The following is a 23,496-nucleotide window of genomic DNA, read 5'->3' as shown; positions in this document are numbered from 1 at the left end:
CCGGAACATGTTTGAGCATTTCAGATAGACTGATGAAAGAAACCCTAATGAGAAAATCCATTGACGATCCATTAAAGAGATATTTTACTAGTTACTAGTGGAACAGAGGTTCGAAGAAGGGGCAGGACTTCAACTGTATAACTGACTGTTTCTTTTTTGTCTTTGTGTGTTATAGAGCCCCCACCCACTTACGAGGAAAGCTGCAGTAGCGCCAACTCCAGTTTCAACAGTAGACAGTAGAGAAGAAGCAGGCGATGACGCATCATGGCCACGCCCACCCACACCTGTCTGCATTCGCCTCTCGACAAATCAGGACAGAGACACGGCGGGTTAAAGAGGATGGACGATAACTCCAGCCTCCCTGAACCCCCCAAAGATTGTTTCTTCGTCCTCGAATAAGTATAAAAAAGGGATCATATCTTATATGGAATCTAAGTTTTAATTTCACCTTGTGTTCCATCAGGTAGTGTCAGACAGAACGGGTGAACATCACTGTGCCTAAAAGAAGTATTTTGGATCATCATTTAGAATATTCAGTGATTGGACGTGTTTTCTTTCATAGGCCGGAGTCAAATCTTGTTTTTTTTCAATGGATTTTTGCATCTGTGATGCCTTCGGAAAATGATGTTGGCCTACTGGAGGCTCATGTTTGACGAAATCAAACAGTGGCCTCTTTTGTAGTCTTGTTCGGATTGTGCACTTGTTATTGTGGTCCACCGCTGTCCGTTTGTGTCTCAGTTGTCCTCATCAGCAGCGGGGCAGAGCTCTCATGCTGGAGAACTTATTGCCAGAGGTTGTGGTTTGTCTAGTTTGACTAGTTAAAACCCCTATGTGTAGGATTTTTCTGTGATTATAGCATCTTAAAGGTGTTATTGATAACATGACAACATAATATGTCTCATTCTCCCTCCCCCGTTCCATTGCATTACCTTCAAAACAAGTCGTTGCCAGGCACTTACCGCCACTTACCGCCGTGTCTGTGTACTGTAGCGGCATGCATTGCTGTCTGCTACGGTGTCTTGTTTTATCATACCACTTGAAGTTGCCAGTCAGAAACTGTTTGAATCCTACACATAGAGGGCTTTAAAGATGATTAGTGTCCCAGCAACACCTCTCAGTCATGTTACTTGAAACAGAGGTAGCAGTAAAAACAAATAAAAACAACTTAAAAATACTGATACTGTAGTTATATAAATAATTCCAGTCACACTAAAATCAGCATATTTTTAAACATTGCTTTTAAAGACATGACCAATTGGATTGGATTTAGATTTTTATGTTTAAAGGGGCTTTATGAAAGAATCAGAAATTGCTCGTTAACAGTGACACCTATGGCCATTAAGTCAACGACAGTCAGCGTCCTGTTGCCCACGCTTTTGCTCATACCACCGACACACACAAGACTGAACGTGATTGACAGGCATCATGTTGACAACATTAGCCAGCTAAAACCGCAATATCACTATATAATTCTAATGCTTGGCCGTAATGTTAGATTACCAAACGAAGGTCCCTCCATGAATTGAAGGCCCGGCTGATGTTGATCCTAGTTGTTTTTTTTCGACGTCGGTCACATTCCTCTTTTGCAAGACGGGCTCCATTTCTAACCGAACATTAGCTATGGTTGCACACTGTTAGCCCCGTAGCGGAGCTGAAAATAAAGGCACATTCTTCACATTAAAAGCAGTCTACAGGCTGATAGAGGAAACCCAGCTCGGTTAGGTCACAACCTGTTCACACATTGGCAAAAAAAAACAATTTAAAAATGTTTATACATGTAAAAACTTACATACAGTCCCTTTAAAAATAAATTGTTTCTAGACAAGATCATTTATGTTGACACATAAAACCATGTGCAAACTCTTTTTGGAAAAGATTAATCGTCTGCACTGCCACCATGTGTTGCCTCATATAACTGAGAGGTTTTGCTTTTGACACCAGTTTTGTATTCAGCGGAGAGTTTATCTGCAGATGAGGCTCACTTCTGCTGCAGCTGGATGTGAGGACTGTAGCACTGACGCAGTCTCTCTCTGCCCTCTTGTGGTCATCACTGCTACAAGTTTATCTCAACAAGTCTTGACACTGGAGCTGAACATAATCAGCAATGCAAACTGAAATACTTCACTGAGTCCCTGCTTCTGGGATGCACCAACTGAGGTCTGCTGTGTACTGTAAATTGAGTGTTTGTTGAGCAGAACTGAGATATTGAGGTTTGAGATGCTTGTTGTTTTGAGATGTGATGGGTCATGGTTTCAGTCTCAGTCTGAATGAGACAATATGTTGTTTTTTTCTCCTGTTTGTTGCCTTAACTTTCTTTTAGTGTTACATCAGTGAAATTTCAGTCGGTGCAGATGATAAACATACATATGCATAACACAGCACTTTTTACAATTTGCATGGATTTTTGAGTGCACGTCTACTGTGTATGTGTGTGTGTGTGGGTGTGTGTGTGTGTGTGTGTGTGTGCAAAATAGAATGTGTTTGGACAAGTTTTCACTCAAACTTAACAATTTCAAATTGATTTGTGATTCCACGCCTGTGTTAAATTATCTGTTAGAGACATTTTCTTTGCCTGTGTACAAGGGCTGGGTGATAATTCCACATTTTTAACTTGTCTCATGATATGATCGTATCATGTTATCACTCCACAGATGCATCTCGTCTAAATTAATTCATGTCTCTCTTCATAACAGGAGAACAGAATTCACAGTGATTATTTTATATCTGATTTTGCGTACATTTGTCATAATGTGTCATAGCTTGATGACAGTAAACATCCTTATTTATATAATTCTAATGATTTGAACCATATCACCCAGCCCGTACTGTGCTGCAAAAGCATCAGCACATGTTCATTGTCACTTTTCTGTGGGAAACTAACCCCACTGAAGATCTTAAGCACAACTGCTGTCCTGAATGTTTGTGTGACTATCGATGTTTGTCTTATTTTACCACATTTTAGTACAAGTCCATTCTGTGAATTCAGGAAAAGAAAAACAATCACAGTGCTGGTGTTGGCTCCTGACTACATATCATGTTGCCGCATGTTTGCCAGAATTTGTTTTTTATTTTGGGAGACACATCAAACTCTGAAATTTCCACAGACAAACCGATGTTACTGTTGGAAACCCAAACTACATTATTGTGAATGCATGCCTTAAACAATCTGGATTCCCGCCACCTCTGACAGGAGCTTGTGATGGACTTTCTTCCTCTCTGTCAGGATGCGCTCGTGCAGCCTGGTTTCTCTCCTGTGGACTGTGCTAAGTGCACTTGATGTATACAAATGTAGCTTTTAAAAAACGGTGAGGACACTGGACCTTAAACCTGTTGAACTTTTATTCTTGTTTTAGAAAATATGTGCAATTCCTCTCATCTCCAAAAAAGGCTGCAGCAGCAGCAACTCCCTGACATCATTTCACGCTGCCTTCATCGATCCTGATTCCGTTTCATTTTTCTCCACCAAAAGGTACTATAGCTTTATGAAGCCCCACTTGTTCTGTGTTTTTTTTTTTTCTTTCATTCTTTCCCCCTCACATATTGATGAGTGGTTGTCTGGTTTTGTATTTTTCTACTCGTTAAACTGTTTACAGGTGCAGTATGCAGATACTAATAGCAGCACCTCGATCAGTAAATGTAATATTTCAGCATACAGTGCAGAATCAGTTGTACTGTACAGTATAACAATAAAAAAAATATATGATGTGTTTTTGTTGTTTATGTCAACAATCAGCTTTGCAGTTCTGAAATGGGAACAAATTTTCCTTTTCTTTTAAGAAACAGTGAACATTATAGCACCTTTCAACAACAATGCCGTTAAATGTGCATTACATGATAAGAGCAAACATTTCAATTTGTTCAGACTTAAAACAGCTGAAATAACATATACCACTGATCCAGAGCTAGATCCAAGTGTAAATGGTCCTTCTGGAAAATATGTGCGCAACCACAGGTGTGTGTGTATTAAAGCTGCACATACAAAAGGGCAGCCAGTAGAAGCTGCTGCAATGGAGACTAAAACCAAAATGACGCTGGGATAAACATGTTTGCTGAAGCTGAGATGACAGGCAGCTGCAGCACTTCATCCATTTTGATAGAAACGGCAGAGATGCATTTTACATAAAATAGATAGATCAGTTCAGAGAACATTTAAAGAATTATTAAGTGTGTTTGCAGTTCAAATGTGGGACAAAACGGGAAAAAAATAAAAAAAAATTAAAACATTTTTTTAAAGGAAGTTAATAACATTGTAGCCATAGAATATAATAATAATAATAATAATAATATAATAATAATAATACAAATAAATACATTTAAATATATATATATAGAAACTGCAGAGATGCATTTCACATAAAATAGATAGACCAGTTCAGAAAACATTTAAAGAATTTTTGAGTGTGTTTGCAGTTCAAATGTGGGACATAAATTGAAATTATTATTTTTTTTTTAAATTTTAAAAAAAAGTTGAAAGGAAGTTAATAACTTTGTAGCCCTAGAATATAATAATAATAATGATAAATAAATGTATATATATATATATATATACACATATATATATATATATATATATATATGTGTATATATATATATATATATATATATATATTAATATATATCTATCTAGTTATTTATTTATATATATATTAATTTATCTATCTTTTTATTTATTTATTCATTCATTTATTTATGATTTGGTTATCTCTCTCAAGTAATAATCAGCCTTCTTCCAGGAACTACTTTGTTTTACAACCTGAGTAGCCGAAAAGCTACGAGTGTTTTCGGCTATCTCCGTCTAACCACGTGATCCACGTGTTTGTGATGAATGTAGTTTCGATTTGCGCATGCGCAGCATTTCGAGGCTATCTTACGGCTACATTGCTCCGCTAATGTTAGCTAAACACTGGTTATAATGCAAATTATGGTCAGTCCTACCCACCCCGTTCGATACCGACGATAACATAAGAGTTTCCGAGCGACTTTTAATCATTATTTTGGTTTATTTAGTCTCTTTTTTGGGTCTTTCATTCAAGTTGCTGGGAAAAACTCCATTACCCATCAGCCCCTCTGTTTATTGTGTTGAAGTCAGGAGGTAGCTTCATTCCGCTGCAGCGAGTAGCTGGGACGCTGGCTGTTAATGTTGAACACCTCACTCGAGCAACAACATCTAGCCCGAGTTAGAGTCGTCTATGATGGGAGACTGGAGTCAATAACAGCTGTTACCTGTGGCAGCAAGTTCACCATGATGTCCGTAAGTTGTGTGTTTGTATGTCAGGCAGTGTGTGGGAACATGTGATATGCACTACAGCGAGCACACCATAATAAACAAAGAGGAACATAATGCATGCTTATAAGTTGTTGATCCACAGAGACAATGCATCCAGTTTTGACTCTAGCTACTTGTCACAGCTTGCAAAAGACATGCAAAAGGTGTATTTAACTAGGGTTAGGGTCTGCAACCTGAGGCTCCAGAGCCACATGTGGCTCTTTAGCACCTCTCCAGTGGCTCCCTGTGGATTTTTTATTTATTTTTTTAAATTAGTGGAAATGAATAACTGTTTTTTTTTTGTTTTTTTAATCTTTTCAACTGTATTTATCATTGTTGTAGGTCTAATGGTACGAGGGACTATGAGGGCCACATTGAGGGGAAAAAAAAATAATCTAAGATTTTGAGAATAAAGTCAATATTATGAGAACAAAGTCATAATAGTATGAGAATAAAGTCATAGGTTTACGAGAAAAAAAGTTGAAATATGAGAATAAAGTCATAATATAAAGTAGTAATTTTATGTTATTTTTTTTTCTACTCGTAAAGTTACGACTTTTTTCTCGTAATATTCCGACTTTTTTTCTCGTAAAGTTATGACTTTATTCTCATAACATTACGACTTTATTCTTGTAAGATTACGACTTTATTCTCGTGATATTACGAATTTTTTTCTCGGAAAGTTATGAATTTTTTCTCAATATTATGACTTTATTCTCGTTATATTATGACTTTATTCTTTTAATATTATGACTTTATTCTTGTTATATTACGACTTTTTCTCGTAAAGTTATGACTTTATTCTCGTAATATTACGACTTTTTTTCTTTTAAAGTTATGACTTTATTCTCATAATATTACAACCTTTTTTCTCGTAAAGTTATGACTTTTGAAAAACAATGTTTCATCTCAGCTATAATATTTTATGGTTGAAATGACAATTAAATTGAACTTATATACATCGATCAAATGTATTTGCTGCTGACTGAATGGCAACCAACAGCTGCCTGGCAGATTGAAAAAAAAAAAAATCAAAAGTTTTGGCATGCACTCGGAAAATGCTCAGCAGGTATGTAAAAGTACATGTGGGCTACAGCGTGCCAACGTACTTATGCAATTCCTTGGAAAGTTTACTGAAGGTGTTTGTGGTAGAAACACTACTTTCACTCTCTGTTTGCAATTTCAACATTCATCTGGCAAACAAAACAAATATCTGGTTTTCTCAGGCGACCTGAAAGATAAGCTCACAATGATCACTGTGCCTGGCCTTGAGTTGGATTGTTGACTCAAGTTGTCTATATTTGACTCTCTCTGTGATGAGTTCATGCTTCCTCAAAATACTTCTGTCCTCTCTATCGCTATTACAGTACTTTGGCACTGTTTATAGACTTGTTGCTTTGACCTTTCACTATATTTAATTGTGCATGTTTGTCTCTATTTCAGTAAGACAACTTGACATAAAAATAATTTGATTTTAGAGGTTGATAAAACCAAAAATGACAGCGAGTTAATAACTCATTATTCTGCAGAACTATTTTTTTTTGTTCTTGTCCTGCTGACACATCAGAGCCAAGCAAATAATATTTTTGCGGGGTTGGTCATCATTTCTAATTTTAACATTGTACTCACTAAGTCGGTTGTTGAGGTTTGGGAACATGGTGACATCACTAAAAAGAAGTCTGACAGGGCAAGACACCTGAGCGGTTACACAATCAGACAGGTTTCTTGTTCTGCCAGACGTAGTTGGAGAACAAATAAAAGGAGAATGGTGCAATCATAACCAGTATAGACATACATCGCAGTTTAAACCGACTTCCTGGCGCATTACAAGTGCACTCACTATTGGCTTTTACCTCCATGTGAATTTGCTTCGATAATCTGGCTAAACTGTTGTTGTTGTTTTTTACAGCCTGAGTCTGATCATTTCACTGCTCGTGTTTGTAGACTTTGGTGTGGTGACGTAACCGACTTTTCCGAGCAGCAATTAATGTGGTCAGTTAGTACAATGTTATCATAAGGTTCATCCTGTTTACATGATGCACCTCAAACCTCTAAACCACACGGATGCCTCTCAAGCTTTGTTTTTTTTCTTGTTTCACATGACAGGAAGAGAAAACATTTATTGCACAGTAGCATATCATGGACTAAAACTGCAAAAAAAATATATATATTAGAAAACTAGAGAAATGCCCATCACATTTTCTCAGAGCCCAATGTCTAGAGATGTTCCTATACCCTTTTTGTCCCACCTGATACTGATTCTGATACCTAAACTTGCGGTATCTGCTGATACCACGTACCGATCCGAAACCAGCGTGCTAAAAACATATATATATATAGTTATTATTATTATTATTTAACAGTAGAGATGCACCGATACCGGATCGAATATCGGGCCGATACTGACTCAAATAGCTGGATCGGGTATCGGAGACATTGGGGCCGATCTATTCAATTCTATGTTTGTATAAAATGTACATCATACTGTAACTTTTAAGTTTTGACCAACTTGTTGCTGCATTAAAAAGGTTTACACTTGAATTGTAATTCTTGTTAATTTTGAAGATTCTTTACCAAGTTGCTCTGTACGATTTATTATTTTAATACAATTCAGTAAAATTTTATCTATGTATTTATTCATCACATTTTATTTTACAAAGTTAGGAAAACAATGATCCAGTACACTGGTATCAGATTGGTCCTCGGTATCGGCCGATATCCAAAGCCCAGGTATCGCTGTCGGTATCGGGACTGAAAAAGTAAAATCGGTGCATCCTTATTTGACAGCTGTGACAAACTACCTGCAATCAGTTCTGCTTCACTGCTCTAAAACAGTAGTTGCCAGCGGCAGCCATGACTCATCCAGGGCGACAGCACAGTGAAAGCTACTGTTTTGGAGCGGCAAAGAAGAACTGATTTCCGGTTAAACAAGTTTGATTTTTTTCTGGGTTCATAAATTATGGTACTGGATCGGTGCATAGACTGGCCAGAAATGCGTCCGATACTGGTATTTGTATTGGAACGACTCTACCGAGGTGATATCTTTAAATAGCTTATTTTTTGTCCAACCATAAGTCTAAAACCTCAAAGATATACATTTTACTATGATGTAAAAGAGAAAAAATCCTCACATTGAGAAGCTCAAACCAGAGGATGCGTGGCCTTATGCCTGATACATGATTAATGGATTATTACTAGAGTTGCTGTTAAATATTTGGTTTATTGATTTATTTATAAATAAATAAAAACGAATAATGAATGGACGTGGAACATGGAGGTTTTAGGTTCTGTGTAGACCTTCACTACAGTGCTGCTGGTGAGAGAAATGTCATGCCAGGACAGGTGGTGACTTAGCAGGGAAGAGCCTGGCAAGAGCCTGGCAGGGACCGGGCAGCAGACTGAGTAACAGACCCACACAAACAGTACATTCCTCTGTCCGTCACACGTCGACGGCAGCACGGCAGAACAGAGTGTGCTTTTGTGGTACAATGCTTCCTGTAATTGTGGGGCTAGATCAGCTGAATAGGTATTTGTTCGGAACAACGTAAATTAAATTTTTTTAGTTTAAGGAATCCCAAAAATGATATGTAGAACAGAGGAGGTATTGAGTCTGGCATAATACATAGAAAGTATGGAGATAATTCTGCATGCACATAGTATGAATATCCCACAATACAAGTTTAGAAACAGAAGGAGTAGAACGCCACTTCTCCCAGGCATGTTTGGTTTTTCTTCAGTTTCACATTATGGAAGTATGTCTTTATATTTTTTTCATGCATATATTATACTGTTCTTTATTGATCCATGGTGTTTATTATCTGCCTTTGTTTTATTCTGAAATGCAAATATTTTTGTTTAAAAGTATGTGTTATTACAGAGTGTCTATTTGCACCCGAGTGAGAGTAGTCACACGGCAGCTATTCGGCTACACCCGGCCAAGTTGAATATACTTTTAGTCATATAAAGAGCGACAAAGACTGCACATGGACCAGGTTGTGGTGGATCAGTGGGTCAAACTCAGGACTAGGCTTTGGTTGAGTCCAGTGAGAAGCTTATTTTTACACTTAGAAGTGACGAATTTGAAGGAATCCATTGGTACCAACCATGTCATACTAGGTTGTCGCTAAATAACGCTCCAAACGTCCGTTAAATTTTGGCGAGGAAAAACTAGCATGGCCATTTTTAAAGGGGTCCCTTGACCCCTGACCTCAAGATATGTGAATGAAAATGGGTTCCATGGGTACCCATGAGTCTCACCTTTACAGACATGCCCACTTTATGATAATCACATGCAGTTTGGGGCAAGTCATAGTCAAGTCAGCACACTGACACACTGACAGCTGTTGTTGCCTGTTGGGCTGCAGTTTGCCATGTTATGATTTGAGCATATTTTTTTATGCTAAAAGCAGTACCTGTGAGGGTTGTTAGTTGATTTCTAATAATAAATATAGACATACATTTGCATAAAGCAAGCATATTTGCCCGCTCCCATGTTGTTAAAAGTATTAAATACTTGACAAATCTCCTTTTAAGGTGCATTTTGAACAGATAAAAAATGCGTGTGTGCTTGGATCTGTAATCAAAGACGTTCTGAGTCATTGCACCAGAAAAGGGAGGAGGAGACTGATCACAGAGAAGTGCAGTAGCTCTCAGTCTTACATGACTGATCTTGGTGGGAAAGAGGCTGAGGTCAGCAGCGTTGTTGTAACACCTATTCCCTGCTTTCATTATGTTTATGAATTAGAACGGTGCCTTTAAACTTAATCATAACCTACTTTAAGCTCAGCAGTTACCCAGTGAAGCGCACACAGCCGTTTAGAGGTTTTAATATTTTTCTCATCTTCCTTTTTAGATGACTTTTGGAGTGTCGAGCAGCGTGACGCTGCTGTTTGACTTCTGGGATGTGCACGGTCCTGCAGGTAAGATGTCACGGAGAGCAGCCGTTCACTCCAGACGAACCTCTCCCAGTACTAATAAATTCTTGGAACCAGTTCATCTGGTTAAAACCTACTGTGTGTCAATAGACATTAGGAGAAGTTTATATAACGTCTATTTTGTGTATTTTCGTGTATTTTTAATAGGAATGTTCCACTGGAAGCCTATATTTCAGGTCTGTAAGCTTGAAAGAGGGCTCTGAAAAGTTGGTAGTCTTTTGATTTGTGGAGCGTAGCAGCTGTCATCAGTTTTGGAGTCACATCAGTTAGAGTGGATTCAAACGTTGACCTGGTTTCATAGTAAAAAATTAACCAGAACATCCATAGGAACGACTCAAGCCACTCCTGCACCATGATCTATAATCGTTTTCACTGTGTGTTCAGTATTGGAGCCTGACCAATACCGGGATTTTGGAGCTAATAGAGTGCTGCAGGAATGAGTCCTAAAACCCAGAAATGAGTCAGCATTTTAGCACTTTTGGTTCCCTCGTCAGGAAGTCAATGGGTTTTTTTAATGTTTTTTTTTAGTTAGATGCCTGAAATAAGGTCTGTGGTTAACACAAGCTTAAGAGATTTTAACGTTTTGATCTACGAGATAAAATACATCAATAAATATCCCACTTGTGAATTTTGAAGCTTTTATGTGTCTTTAAAAAGGCGGTTGCTAACAAGTGGTTTAATGAGACTACTAAACTCGTCCGCCTTTACAGCCTCGCTTTTTACTACTGGTGATTCCGTTCCCGCGTCAAAAATCACACAAGTGGTGTTCATTTGTGAAGATTATCTTGCTGGACAAAATGTATAAGTATCATAAATGTGTGTTTGCTACAGAGCTTATTTTCTGCAATAATCCAAAACCCAATAGCAAAATGCCATTGGCTTTTTGTCGAGGGAACCAAGGCGATGCCAACTTCATGTTTGGCCTACAAAAATATGCCCTGGAGCACTTTATACGAATAAATTTGGTTATTAAAGAATTGTGACCGAGATGCAGTAATATATTACTGAGCTGTACCTCACTTTGAGGACTATAAACATGATTTATCTATGAAACCACTTCTTTCGTCTGACAGACTATGCCAAACTTCTCAGTGCATCTCTGTTTAATGCTGTGTTAACACATTCGGTTGTAATGGTGATTGTACCATGATAGCTCTTCCTATACATAGTTATAGTTTTCTGGACTCTGACACAGATTTGAAAAAATGTTGAATGAAAAAATACAACAGGTGTGTCTTTTTTCCTTATTGTGATTGGATTCTAGATAATATTTTTAGAAGGGTTTTTAGACTCAAACATGTATTCAATATGTAGTTTCTGATATATGTGATTGTGATATATGTGATGTGTGAATTTCAATATAACGTACAGTATGTATGATATTTAGAAGTATTACTATGTACCTTTTCTATGTACTTTGTTGAATTGTTAATTGTTGTTTTGGATGAACCACACCTGCCATAATAGAGTTTGCCTATTGTGTGTATGATTTACAGATGTATAAACATGGGGTGTGGTTTCCACTGAAGCGTTCTGATCTGACGAAGAGCCAAGTTGGATCGAAATGTACTAATTAATACATTTTTGTGGCATGTAGTAGAGTGCAGGCGTCACACTTGGTTGAGCCTCAATGAAATTAACTAGAATTATTATTAGAAAATAAGTTGTGATTCTTATCTAATACGGCAAGAAAGTGTTGAACTATGCCATTAAGGCATTAAAGGTGCAATTGATAACATTGATAACATTCAGCTACTAGATGTTTCATTCTCCCTCCCCCGTTCCATTGCATTTACTTCACAACAAGTGGTTGCCAGGCACTTACCGTCTCAGCCATTTATCCGTTTTGTCCACACTAATTGACGACGACCCAGAGGTATCACGTGATGCCAACGTTGTTTTACTATTGGCTCACAAGCTTTGTTAAAAGTAGGAACCAAACGTCAGATATCTTACACAGAGATAAACAAAACATTTATTTTTGGCCTGGCAAAAATTTTTTTCACAATCCTAATATTATTTTTTTTTCAGGAAGAGCCATACTTTCTAAAAGCCCTGTGGATGTATTATTATTTTTAAATATTTGTCTAAAATGTTATCAATTAGACCTTTAAGTGAGAGATTTTATGACACTGAGTTCAACTGTGTGAGTTAATTGTGTGTGTGTGTGTGGCAGAGTTATTATAGTAAACTGAAACTAAAACAAAAATAAGCAATGAAAAATATATTAAGTAAACTTACTGAAACTAAATAAAAACTATATCCTTTAAGAAAAACTAAAACTAAATTAAAACGATATTGCCTGGGTATAAAACTAATAAAAATAAAATAAAAATGAACGTAAATTCATTTCAGTTTTAGTTTTTTTTAGCTATAATATGTCACTACTGAAAAAAGGAGACGGAATGAATTCCCGTCAACTCTCGTGACATTCAACCACAGAAATTGAACAGACTTGTCATTCCAGATGAACGCTATGCTGCAATTGCTTCACTAAAGTAGCGTGAAGAATAAACATTATAGCCATTCCTACACAGTTCTCCAACCATGTATGTTGCATGTATATAGCTACATACTTCTGAGACATTATACCTGACCCTAACAAAAACAAACTAAAACTAAATATATAAAAACTAAAACTAAACTTTTCTGAAAAACTAAAACTAGCAAACATGCTCTGAAAACTTACTAAACCAAAATGAAATTGAAAAGTCAAAACTAAAATAAAATAAAAACTAATTGAAAATTCAAAACTATTATACCATTGCTGTGTGGTGTATTTGTGTCCCCAGGGATGGTGCTGTCAGTGTTGGTGGTCTTTCTGCTGACGGTCTTCTACGAGGTGCTCAAAGTGTGGAGGGTGAGGCTGGGGAGTAAATCTAAGCTGGCTCAGCCTCCGTGTCTGTACACCGCCGCTACATCCTCCCGCAGCGAAAGCACATCCGCACTGGAAAGCAGCCCCTCCGAATCCTCGCTGACCCCCATGGAGTCACCCCCTACGGATCCAAACACCAGAAACAGGTCAGGGTCCTTGTGAAATACAGTTAGGTTGAAGTAAACATAATCTACAATGTGATAATTTAGTCTTTTCTCATAGATTTTGCTGTAAAATATAAATAATGGATATAAGATAATGCTAAAAAAAAAATAAAATAAAAAAAAATTTGGAAGCAGATCAAATGATAATTAGTGCAGTCCTTTAATTTCAAAATTCAATGTCAAAATATTGACATACCATGTACTTTTTTTTTTAAATCATGACTAACTTTTCTTATTTATTTTTTCTTTTAATGGCAGAAATGGGCTTCCATAGCAGTCAACATGAAATCCTACATGTAAAAGCAGTCATATTCTTTGTGCTTTCTTGACCCCGATGAGGCAGTTTGTTTTTTGATAAATCAAACGTGTAGAGTTTAGTGATCTCAGTGAATATTATAGGTTCGTCATTTGGGTTAAGCTGCACAACAGCAGTGATATATCTGAGCCTCGTATCATTCCACCGCGTCCTGTTGTTCCTGTGCGTGGTTTGCTTTGTGATTTTTATCTGTGCATCTGCATTCATGCAGAGTTCAGTGTTTCTCACACACTATATACTGGATATGTGAAACTGAACATTGGCCTCCCTTTCTGTTAAATGGTGTCAAAAGTGTCACCTATTATGCCATAATGATTGAACACAAAAACAATATGTAACTTAAGTCCTTGACTTGCAAAAGCCGTCATCTTGACAGACTGAATTCACACTGTTTTACTGAATAAAGTATTGGAGGTAATGATCCTCTCATATAGATGTATTGCACCTGGTGTAACTCATGTATTCCTCTCCTTCATCTGCAGCTGGTTGCTGCACGGTATCCAGACAGCCCTCCACATGCTGCAGGTGACTCTGGGCTACATGCTGATGCTGTGTGTCATGTCCTACAACACCTGGATCTTCCTCGGGGTCATCGCGGGCTCCGTCCTCGGTTATTTCATCTCATTCCCTCTCCTGGGTCGGATCTGATGGTATGGACAGTTCCGGCAGAGGATGGATTTTTTTCCTTTTTCACCCCCCCCCCCCCCGAGTTAAAAGGATCTTATGCTCTGGATACTAAATGGGAAACTACTTGATTGACTAATTTCAGCGTGTTTTTTCCTCTGGGCGCAGTTAATGTTTGTGAAGATTTTTAACACTATGAGTGCACGAGAGGGGAAGTCCTTGTAAACTGAAGAATGAGCTACACAATACTAAGGCTGCATTTGCACCAAATCAGGCGCTGCGTTGAAAACACCAGTCCTCCCATTCATTTGAATATGGGTAGTGCGTTTAACCTGCAGCTGGGGTGCCAAAAAAACCACAGAGGCCTGCAGCGAAAAGTTTTGGAGAAGCGCAACCCGACGTCGGCCTGTGGTGGCTAATCACGTAACCAAGCTATAGATCCCAGCCATAGTTTCAACTCATGAGGTCACCATTTGTGACGGATGTCGTCAGAAAATGTTACCCCACTGCACCGGGACTACTTTTCAAGTAACTAAAAGTAATCGCCGCAACGCCTGATTTGATGTGAATTCAGCCTAACGCACACTACTGTCGCATAACACTCATCTGGATGTGAAAACTTCAATGCACAAAATCATTCTGATTGTCCGTCGCCTGTTTCAGTCTTCTGTCTCTCTTTGCTTTGTGGCCTCGGGACTCAGTTGTTAACTTGGAAACACTTTAACTGGAAATACAAAGTTGCTAACATCTAAACGAGTAATGCATTTGAAATTTGGATTTCAGTATCCAGGGGAGGGAGCGCTGCTTGTTTAAACTATTATCTTTCTGTTTATTTATCTTAAAATGGATTGGAATTGTCCACAGCAGAGGTACAACACAACTCAGAGAGGGGAAGTCATGCAAAGCTTGTGGTTGCGTTTGTTTCTGTAATTTGTGTATTGTAGGTTTTCTGGTCTACCATAACAGACTTCTCTAGCTACTACACAGTATTTTACTAAACAAGGTGTTTTAACACTACAGATGATCAAAGTGAGAAAAGGAGAGCTTGTTGATAAGACACTGCTACTGCAGCTTGAAAGTGAAACGCATCCTGAAGACTTTTATGTTTTTGAGTGCTTAAAAAGCAACATTTTGCGAGCAACAACAAAGTATTGCATATTGATTTGCAGTGTTTTTGAGTTAAACTTAAATCAAACTCACGCTCGGAGTTTAGATTCACAGTCAGACGTCATCAGACAGGGCTCAGATTCAGGAACTGAATCATATGATTCTAGCTTGTAAACTTCTCTAATCTGTCACCTTGGTTCTCACACGCATGTTAGAGGACGGGGAAAGTCGATCATGTGGTTCTGTGGCAATCATTGACAAACCACGAACCCACTCAGAAAAGAACCTTGAAATTGACATCTCGGATGTGTTCTGTTGGAGTATGCTCCTCTTCTTTTGAGACGGAGTATTTTTAACTAGTTTTACAAGTAATTCCAATAAAATCCTTTTCAAATATGTCTGATCACTAAGGCTGTCATTCAATTAAAATGTTTAATTGTTACTAATCACATGATTGTCCATAATTAATCGCAATTAATCGCAAATTAATCACACATTTTTTATCTGTTCGAAATGTACCTTAAAGGGAGATTTGTCAAGTATTTAGTACTCTTATCAACATGGGAGTAGGCAAATACGCTTGCTTTTTGCAAATATATCTATGTATTTATTATTGGAAATCAATTAACAACACAAAACAATGACAACTAATGTCAAGAAACCCTCACAGGTACTGCATTTAGCATAAAAATATGCTCAAATCATAACAAACTCAAGCCCAAAAGGCAACAACAGCTGTTGGTGTGTCAGTGCGCTGACTTGACTATGACTTACTCCAAAACTGCATGTGATTATCATAAAGTGGGCATGTCTGTAAAGGGGAGACTCGTGGGTACCCATAGAACCCATTTTCATTCACATATCTTGAGGTCAGAGGTCAAGGGACCCCTTTGAAAATGGCCATGCCAGTTTTTCCTCACCAAAATGTTGCAGCGTTATTTATCCTCCTTTGTGACAAGCTAGCATCACATTACTTAGGTTTTCTAGTTTCATATGATACCAGTATCTTCACTCTAGCTTTAAAACTGAGCCCACTACAACCTAAAAATCTCAAGGTGCGTTAATGCGTTAAAGAAATTAGTGGCGTTATGAGATAACGTGTTATCATCGCGTTTACTTTGACAGCTCTACTGATCACTTGAGGTGTTTTACTGTTGAATATCAATCATTTACTTAGTGATGGTTTTCTGTCACAAGAACTTTGTAGACAAAAATAAAGAATAAAGTTGATGAAACAGTTTTATTCATCCATATATATATATATATATATATATGTATATATGTGTGTGTGTGTATGTATGTATTTCAAGAAGAGAAGAGCACTAAACGTACAAGTTGAGCTGCTCACACCCAACAGACAGGCTTTGTAATAAATAAACAGGAGTAAGTGACAGTCAATGGTCCTCCATTGGAAGTAATGGGTCTTATGTATGAATCTAAAGGCAGCAAACTCAAAATGTGCCTTGGATATAGTGGAAGTAGGCGATTACACAACAGGATACTGAGGAGGAGGAGGAGGAGGAATCGCAACTCACTTTTCAGCATTTTACATTAGATTGCAGCTTGGCCTGTTGACATAGTGAAACTCTTTCACCCCTTTGAGTATCGAGACGCTTACATAAAAAAAAATGTGGTAAAACCTGTACATGTTCAAAGTTTCCCTTATTTTCATGGAAAGGAACTGATCTGTAAATGCAAATTCATAAGAAGCTTCCTGGAGGACTACGTAGTATGGTGCGAATTATTAGGGCTGTCCTCGACCAAAGGAATTCTTAGTCGACGCGATTTTTTCGACTAATCGATTAGTTGATTTATCTGTTATCTTATCACATTGTCTCTCCACAAAGAATCACACATAAGCACCACTTTAAAGCTTGTGTTTACCAGAGATGTGCTCGTAAGTTTCTTGGAAATAAGTCATTCAGCATGAAAAAAGTTTAAAAAAAACGACTAATCGACAAAAGAGATCTTGGAAAGACCAAATCGACCAGTTAGTCGACTAATCCAGTGGTTCCCAACCTTTTTCCTTAAGGGACCCTCTTTCTATCATACTGACACTGACTAAGGGACATATTTTATGGAGCGATTTGCATGAATTTTGAGCAGATCATTTCCTGTAAATATTGCATCAGAGATGAGTTTCCCTGTTATTTTTAGGAACTTTTTTTTTAGCCATTGTCCATTAGCTTTATGGTTGTTTTAACTGCGTAGTTTTCTAATGCAGGACGAGGCGGTTTAACAGAGGGAAGGCTCTGTGAATACTGCTTGTGTTCAGATCTTCACTGTGCCCTTATCCTATTTAAATAATAACCCAAACTTTAAAAATAACTATTTAATTTACTTATCTTCACAGAAATGAGTGAAATGCTGAGATAAAGGTCTAATGTGTATTTTTTTTGGGGACTCGTAGTGGGGGTCAGGAGCCCCATGTTGGGAGCCAGTGGACTAATCGACTAAGAGGTGGCAGCCCTACTAATTCTAATAAAAAGGAAGACGAAAAATTATGTTTTTACTTTATTTTATTCCATTCTGTCTCTCCATGCTTTAACTCCACTTCTGGTACTTCTGTGTACTCTGTATATACAATAATTTTCCTATTCAATTTATTTCCTGGAAACTTATTCTGCACCCTGAAAATAATGCGCTACCAAAAATGTTTATATTAACTGTGTGTCTGCCAAACAGTTAGTTATGCACACTGATGATATTACAGGAATTAAAGTCTAATATTTATAGTTTATTAAACCTCAGAACACCAGTGTCATCAGTGTTTCCTTATCATGAACAAATGTCTTCCACCAGGTGAATATCACTCATATTTTCATTTTTTTTATACAGATATGGAAATAGAACTTCACTAGACTCCACTTCATCCAAATGACATTAATTTAAAAATGTATATTTCACCCAGATTTAAAACTTAAATTGAATTAGAAACTTCAAATAGAAAATGTCATGTTTAACTCAACGTTCTTATCATGAAGTAAAAAATTGGGGAACAGAAGTTGACACTAAGAATCTCCCTCATAATCACAAAGAGAGCTCCCTCTGATTACAAGTTCATCAAAATCCTACCAGTAAATGAGCCATTATTTATTGTATTATTTACCAAGTGACTTTTGATTGTTTTGTTGTCAAAAAAAAGATGAGAACATCTCACTTATCAAATCACAGTGGAAGTGCAAATCATTCCTGACAGACTGTACTAAAATATCTAGTGTTGAAACGTAAAGGCCACTTGCAAATACAGGAAAAGCTTTCAAAGTACACAGACAACATAAGAAAATTACATTTTACAAAAATAGATACCGGTATTTTAAAAACATAGTAGTTAAACAAATCCCCATACAACATCTAAAGGATTGTAGCACCCCCTGCTGCCCAGATAGAGGCTGTGATCATTAAAGCGATACAAATATAGGTCTGATTTCCTGCTGTGTTTACAGACATTACTGATGTAAACAAACCTTTAACATAACTTGAAAACATTAATAACTTAGATGTAGTTGTTGTTTAGAGTTTCTCCCTTATTTTGCAAGTTTAAAAAAGCGGATTGCCACTAGGGCTGGGCGATATAAAGAAAATCGAATATGATATTTTTGACCAAATACCTCGATAGTGCAACGATATTATTGGGTTGACTATTGGTGCTTTTACAAAATATTTACACAATGAGATTTTTGATAAATAACAATCATTAATGTGGCTATAATGACTAATGATAATTGGTAAAGGCAAATAATAGAACAATCTGGAAAGTTCAGAAAATGATTTAAAGCCTTTAAAACCAGGAAAAGATGCCATATCACGATATTTTGATATCCAAAATCTAGGACGATATCTAGTCTCATATCACGATATCGATATTAAACCGATATATTGCCCAGCCCTAATTGCCAATTTAAAATCCCTGATCCTTGTGACGGACCCTCCGCCTGTTAACATAGTATAAACGAGCAGATATGTTAAAATCAGTGTCATACACAAAATCTGAGGAAATTTCGCATTGAGATTCACTAAGCTGCATAGAAAGGAACCAATCACCAAAGAAAAAAGTCTAGGGGAGGCTGGGAGAGTTGGTTTAGGAGTGTGCAATGCAATATCAACAGCAATAACGCTTTGAATTAACCCTTTAAATACAGTCCATTATTCATTCTGCTTCTCTCCCATTACATGTGATGCACACTTTTCTCTCCGAGCCTTTAGAGTTCTGTTCAGAGGATTGTCTTCCTACGCCACAGCCACCTCCACTTCTACCGGGTCGATCATTTTGTCCTCTCCGTTCAGACCGTTTGTGATTGGCTCAGGCTCACCTTCATCCAGCCCCTCGTTAGTCGGCGACTGGAAGCCGCTGTCGTGACCCGGGCTGGAGTCTGTAGCCGGCGGTGCCGCTGGTGCCGACTCACAATCTGACTCTGCTGCGGAGACCTCGGCAATCGGTTCACTGTCACCTTGCTGCACCGCTATCTCTATTTCCTCGATGGCGTTCTTGATGGCCGCTGGTGCCGACTCACGATCTGACTCTGCTGCGGAAACCTCAGCAATCGGTTCACTGTCACCTTGCTGCACCGCTATCTCCATTTCCTCGATGGCGTTCTTGATGGCCGCTGGTGCCGACTCACAATCTGACTCTGCTGCGGAAACCTCAGCAATCGGTTCACTGTCACCTTGCTGCACCGCTATCTCTATTTCCTCGATGGCGTTCTTGATGGCTGCTTCCTCCTGGTGCTCCTTATCAGCTTCCTGCTTCTTGTTTCCCACCAGCTCCTGGAGAATTGTCCGCGCGGACGCATGGTCTCGAATAGATTTCCTGGGGACTTTCTCCACCAAGGTGGTGACGTGTGTGACGTCCTCCTCCAACCCGTCCTCCATGGTGATGGTGCCCGTGGTCGCCTCCGTCCCGTTTGTCATGTCGTTCTGGCCCTCCTCTGCCTCTGCCTCTGCCTCTGCCTCTGCCTCTGCCGCTGCCGCTGCCACCTCCACCACTGGATTAATCAGGTCTCTGATTTCACACACGCTGTCAGGAGACTTGGGTTCCTCAGACAGGTCGCCCTCGTCCGCCCCGATGTCTTCCTCTTTGCACTCAAACATCTCGGCCTCCTCCTCAGGGATGAGCTCCACACCTGGGACCTCCAGGCAGGACTCAAAGGACAGAGGCACCCCGTCCAGCTGGATCATGGACACCACCTGCCTGCGTCTGCTCCCAGAACCCCCTCCTCCAATTCCGCCACCTTCAACAGAGCCCTCCGGCTCATCGCCCCCAAATTTAGCGACCCAGTCCACCGCTTCGGTTTCTCCGAGCAGGTGCAGATTGGGGTCGCTGTTGGTCAGAATGATGCTGTCCCTGTAGAGATTATGTCTCCTCTGGACAGCTGCCTCCTTCACAGCTGGACAAGGAAAGAAAACAAGAAAATCACTCACTATGTTAGCAAGTTAATGTACTTTGTAATGTATCTACCACTACTTTTGCCATGGCAACAGTCATTTCTCACCCATCATTATGTCCTTGGACACAGACTGCAGCACCACCTCCTCGAACATGTTTTCCACCAGCAAGAAACGGGAGAAGTCCTCAAAGATTAGCTCTTTGAAGCGAGGCAGCTCCTGGGGAAGGACGGGGAAGACATGAGCTTCCAGCAGTCAATGCTTTGCCTACATATCTATAGTTAACAACTCATTGCATTTAAAGAGTCACAATGCTGTAATGACATATTGTGTACAATGCAATCTTAAGAGAGTATAAAATGAAGGCGGTGATTTGATGCTATGTTTTTGGGTGTTACTCACAGTTGAGTAGGATGGCGAGAGCTGCTGCAGCATGTATGGGATGATGATCTGCAGCAGAGCCTCTCTGAAGAACTTCTTGCGTACTGTGCTGCTGTCGTAATCATATTTCTGACAGGGAAAGAACAGAAACATAATGTATGAGCTCAACAACTCATTATAGCTTTTATACTCATTGCATTAATCACATTTACTGCTGCAGTCCCTCTGGAGATTAATAAAATATATCCAGATACTGTCTGACTAAACAAACCTCAGATAGATTTCAAAGTTTTCTCACGGTACTTGATCCTAAAAGTCTGTTTTCATAGTATTATTCTTTATTCTGTAATGTGCTGCAGCTATGATGAGGTTACTGTCTTTACTTTCTGTTTGTCTACTGTTTTTAATTTTCCAATTTTACCTTGAGAACTCTGTCCTGGCATCGCTGGATGGTCTTGCACATGTCACCGTCTCCCTTGATCTCTAAGGACTGGTTGAGCAGCTGCTCAAATGTGTACACTGCGTTGTCCATTTGCTGTAAGGAAATACAAAGTCATACAGTAGCAAAAGAAACCGACTGATGCCGATAGTGACAGTAAACCACAGATTACACTGTCTATCTTTACAAACTGTCGTACTCTTTTTGTCCAGCAGGTATCAGTAGAGAATTCACCACAGTCAGGACAGGTTGTGTGCTGTCTTACTACGGACTAAGGAGTGTTTTCAGGCCTCCTCTCACACTGCTCTGGTGCATGCTTATTCTTTGTATTGTATCAGAGAAAACCTGCTGCTGCTGTAGCACCTTACCCCCCTCATGAGGATCTGAGCCCTGCTGACGAACACCGAGGGGCTGGCCACGTCGAACCTCTGCTGCAGCCCCTCCAGGTTGAGCTGCTCGACCTTCTCATAGCTGCTCTGCATCTTCACTGGGTGGAAGGCGAGCATGGACAGCCTCTCCATGTGCTGAGGGGAAGACGGAGAGAGAGAGAGAGAGAGAGGAGGGTGATGGCGATCAATGTGGTACAAGCATCATACAAGGAGAATTAAGTTGATTGTTCAGGTGAGGACACTCCCTAACTTCAACTTCCACAAACCCACACCATCGTTTCATGCACTCTAATCATTTTACTATGACCAAAAGTCTGGCAATACTCTTCACATTCTCACATTAACACCTTAGCCACATTCTCGAACTTAAGTTAAGTCTTATATGGAGTAAGCAGAACCCAATTACAGCTGGGTCATCTTTGTAAATGCTCCTGTCAGGTACATATAAAGCTTAGTGAGGTTTCTGTCAGCATGCAGCATGGGAAACAGATGTGGGAAAATAATGGCTTGCTTTTTTTGGGTGACAGCAAAATTGATTTCCTGTTACTGCCAATGATGCAAGTAAAAGAGTGTCTGTTATTGCTGCATTAAAGGGAAAGTTTGGCTGTTTTGAAGTGGGGGTTGTATGAGGTACTTATCAATAGTCAGTGTATTACCTACAGTAGATGACGGTCTTTTAGCCACCTAAAAGAAAGGCCAATTGAACTGTTATCCATTAAAAAGGCGTTATCGGTTGCTATAAGCACCATAGATGTGGGTCAGTAGGGGCCTACTACGTTGTAAAAGTGAAAGCGAAGATTAAAAGCAACACGTTCTAACACATAAAACTGCACGAAACGTTGCATTTTGAACAGAAATAAAAATGCTTCTTTGGGTTTAGGCAACAAAACCACCTAGTTAAGTTTAGGGAAAAACATTGTGTTTTGGCTTTAAAGAACTACGTTTCAAAAATGGAAGTGAAAATTAACGCCTGTGAACACAAAGACAACTTTCACACGGGATGCAAACCCCGGTCTCCTGGGTGGAAAACCTGTGTTATGTGTCCCATCCATCATCCCCAACCACCTCCCCTTATGGAGTTTCACACTGTCTATACTACAGGGGTTGCCCGCTTCTGCTCCTGTCATAATTACTACGGTCACTAGAGGTCGCTGTTGTGTTTTATACCTTCTTTTGGTGACCTACCATGTGAATAGATGATAAAACCTACTATAGGGTGTAGTAGGCCCCTATTGATCCACATCTATGGTGCTTTTTGCGACCGATAACACCTATTTAATGGCCTGAGAACAGTCTAATCTGCTGAATTCAGAAAGAAAGAGTGAAAGAAATGTTTGCAAACTTGACTCACGTCTCCCAATTTGTCTTTGCCCCCTCCGTTAAGCGAGTTCTTGCTGATCTCCACCATCTCCCCGAAGAAGACGTCCCTGACCTCGGAGAAACCCCGGCTGGTGGGCTCCATCAGGGCCTCCAGGATGGAGCTGATGTAGGGCTGGATGTTTGTCCGTAGGATCTGCTCCGCCTTGGGCAACACCAGAGCTGCACGCCAGCCGAGACACACGGAAGAAAAAAACATATTCACTGTTAGTTGCTGCAGCTTGTAAACACTCAGTCGA

General features: G+C 39.1%; 3 protein-coding genes across 6 annotated transcripts in view; 2 read left to right on the top strand and 1 right to left on the bottom strand.

The window, feature by feature from the left end:
* Positions 1–3,705, top strand: part of arrdc1b (arrestin domain containing 1b) — a 41,358-nt gene extending 37,653 nt beyond the window's left edge. The window contains exon 8 of the mRNA XM_074616765.1: positions 176–3,705. Within this exon, the coding sequence (XP_074472866.1) occupies positions 176–240 (65 nt within the window). The 3' untranslated portion in view covers positions 241–3,705. The remainder of the gene's footprint in view (positions 1–175) is intronic.
* Positions 3,706–4,911: 1,206 nt separating this feature from the next.
* Positions 4,912–15,682, top strand: slc31a2 (solute carrier family 31 member 2). Of its 2 annotated transcripts, none has more exons than XM_074616767.1 (4): positions 4,912–5,251; positions 10,119–10,185; positions 12,993–13,221; positions 14,038–15,682. In XM_074616767.1, exons 1-4 carry the CDS (start codon positions 5,138–5,140, stop codon positions 14,201–14,203), a joined length of 576 nt encoding a protein of 191 aa, XP_074472868.1. In that variant the 5' UTR covers positions 4,912–5,137; the 3' UTR covers positions 14,204–15,682. The 2 variants fall into 2 exon arrangements, with proteins under 2 accessions (XP_074472868.1, XP_074472867.1); XM_074616766.1 differs by lacking the exon at positions 4,912–5,251 and adding an exon at positions 9,911–9,955.
* Positions 15,683–17,787: 2,105 nt separating this feature from the next.
* niban2a (niban apoptosis regulator 2a) overlaps positions 17,788–23,496 on the bottom strand; it is a 32,045-nt gene continuing 26,336 nt past the window's right edge. The window contains exons 9-15 of one of the 3 annotated variants that reach the window (XM_074616759.1): positions 23,232–23,419; positions 21,860–22,015; positions 21,474–21,587; positions 21,074–21,181; positions 20,779–20,890; positions 19,846–20,673; positions 17,788–19,737 (exon numbers count right to left, since the gene is read on the bottom strand). In XM_074616759.1, the coding sequence (XP_074472860.1) occupies positions 19,517–19,737; positions 19,846–20,673; positions 20,779–20,890; positions 21,074–21,181; positions 21,474–21,587; positions 21,860–22,015; positions 23,232–23,419 (1,727 nt within the window). In that variant the 3' untranslated portion in view covers positions 17,788–19,516. Of the gene's footprint in view, positions 20,674–20,778; positions 20,891–21,073; positions 21,182–21,473; positions 21,588–21,859; positions 22,016–23,231; positions 23,420–23,496 lie in introns of all 3 variants that reach the window. The other 2 variants (XM_074616760.1, XM_074616758.1) reach the window with 2 other exon arrangements.

The sequence above is a fragment of the Sebastes fasciatus genome, chromosome 19, assembly GCF_043250625.1.
Source record: "Sebastes fasciatus isolate fSebFas1 chromosome 19, fSebFas1.pri, whole genome shotgun sequence".
NCBI lineage: Eukaryota > Metazoa > Chordata > Actinopteri > Perciformes > Sebastidae > Sebastes > Sebastes fasciatus.
The sequence above is the reverse complement of the archived record's forward strand: the minus strand, read 5'-3'. Positions and strand labels throughout refer to the sequence as shown.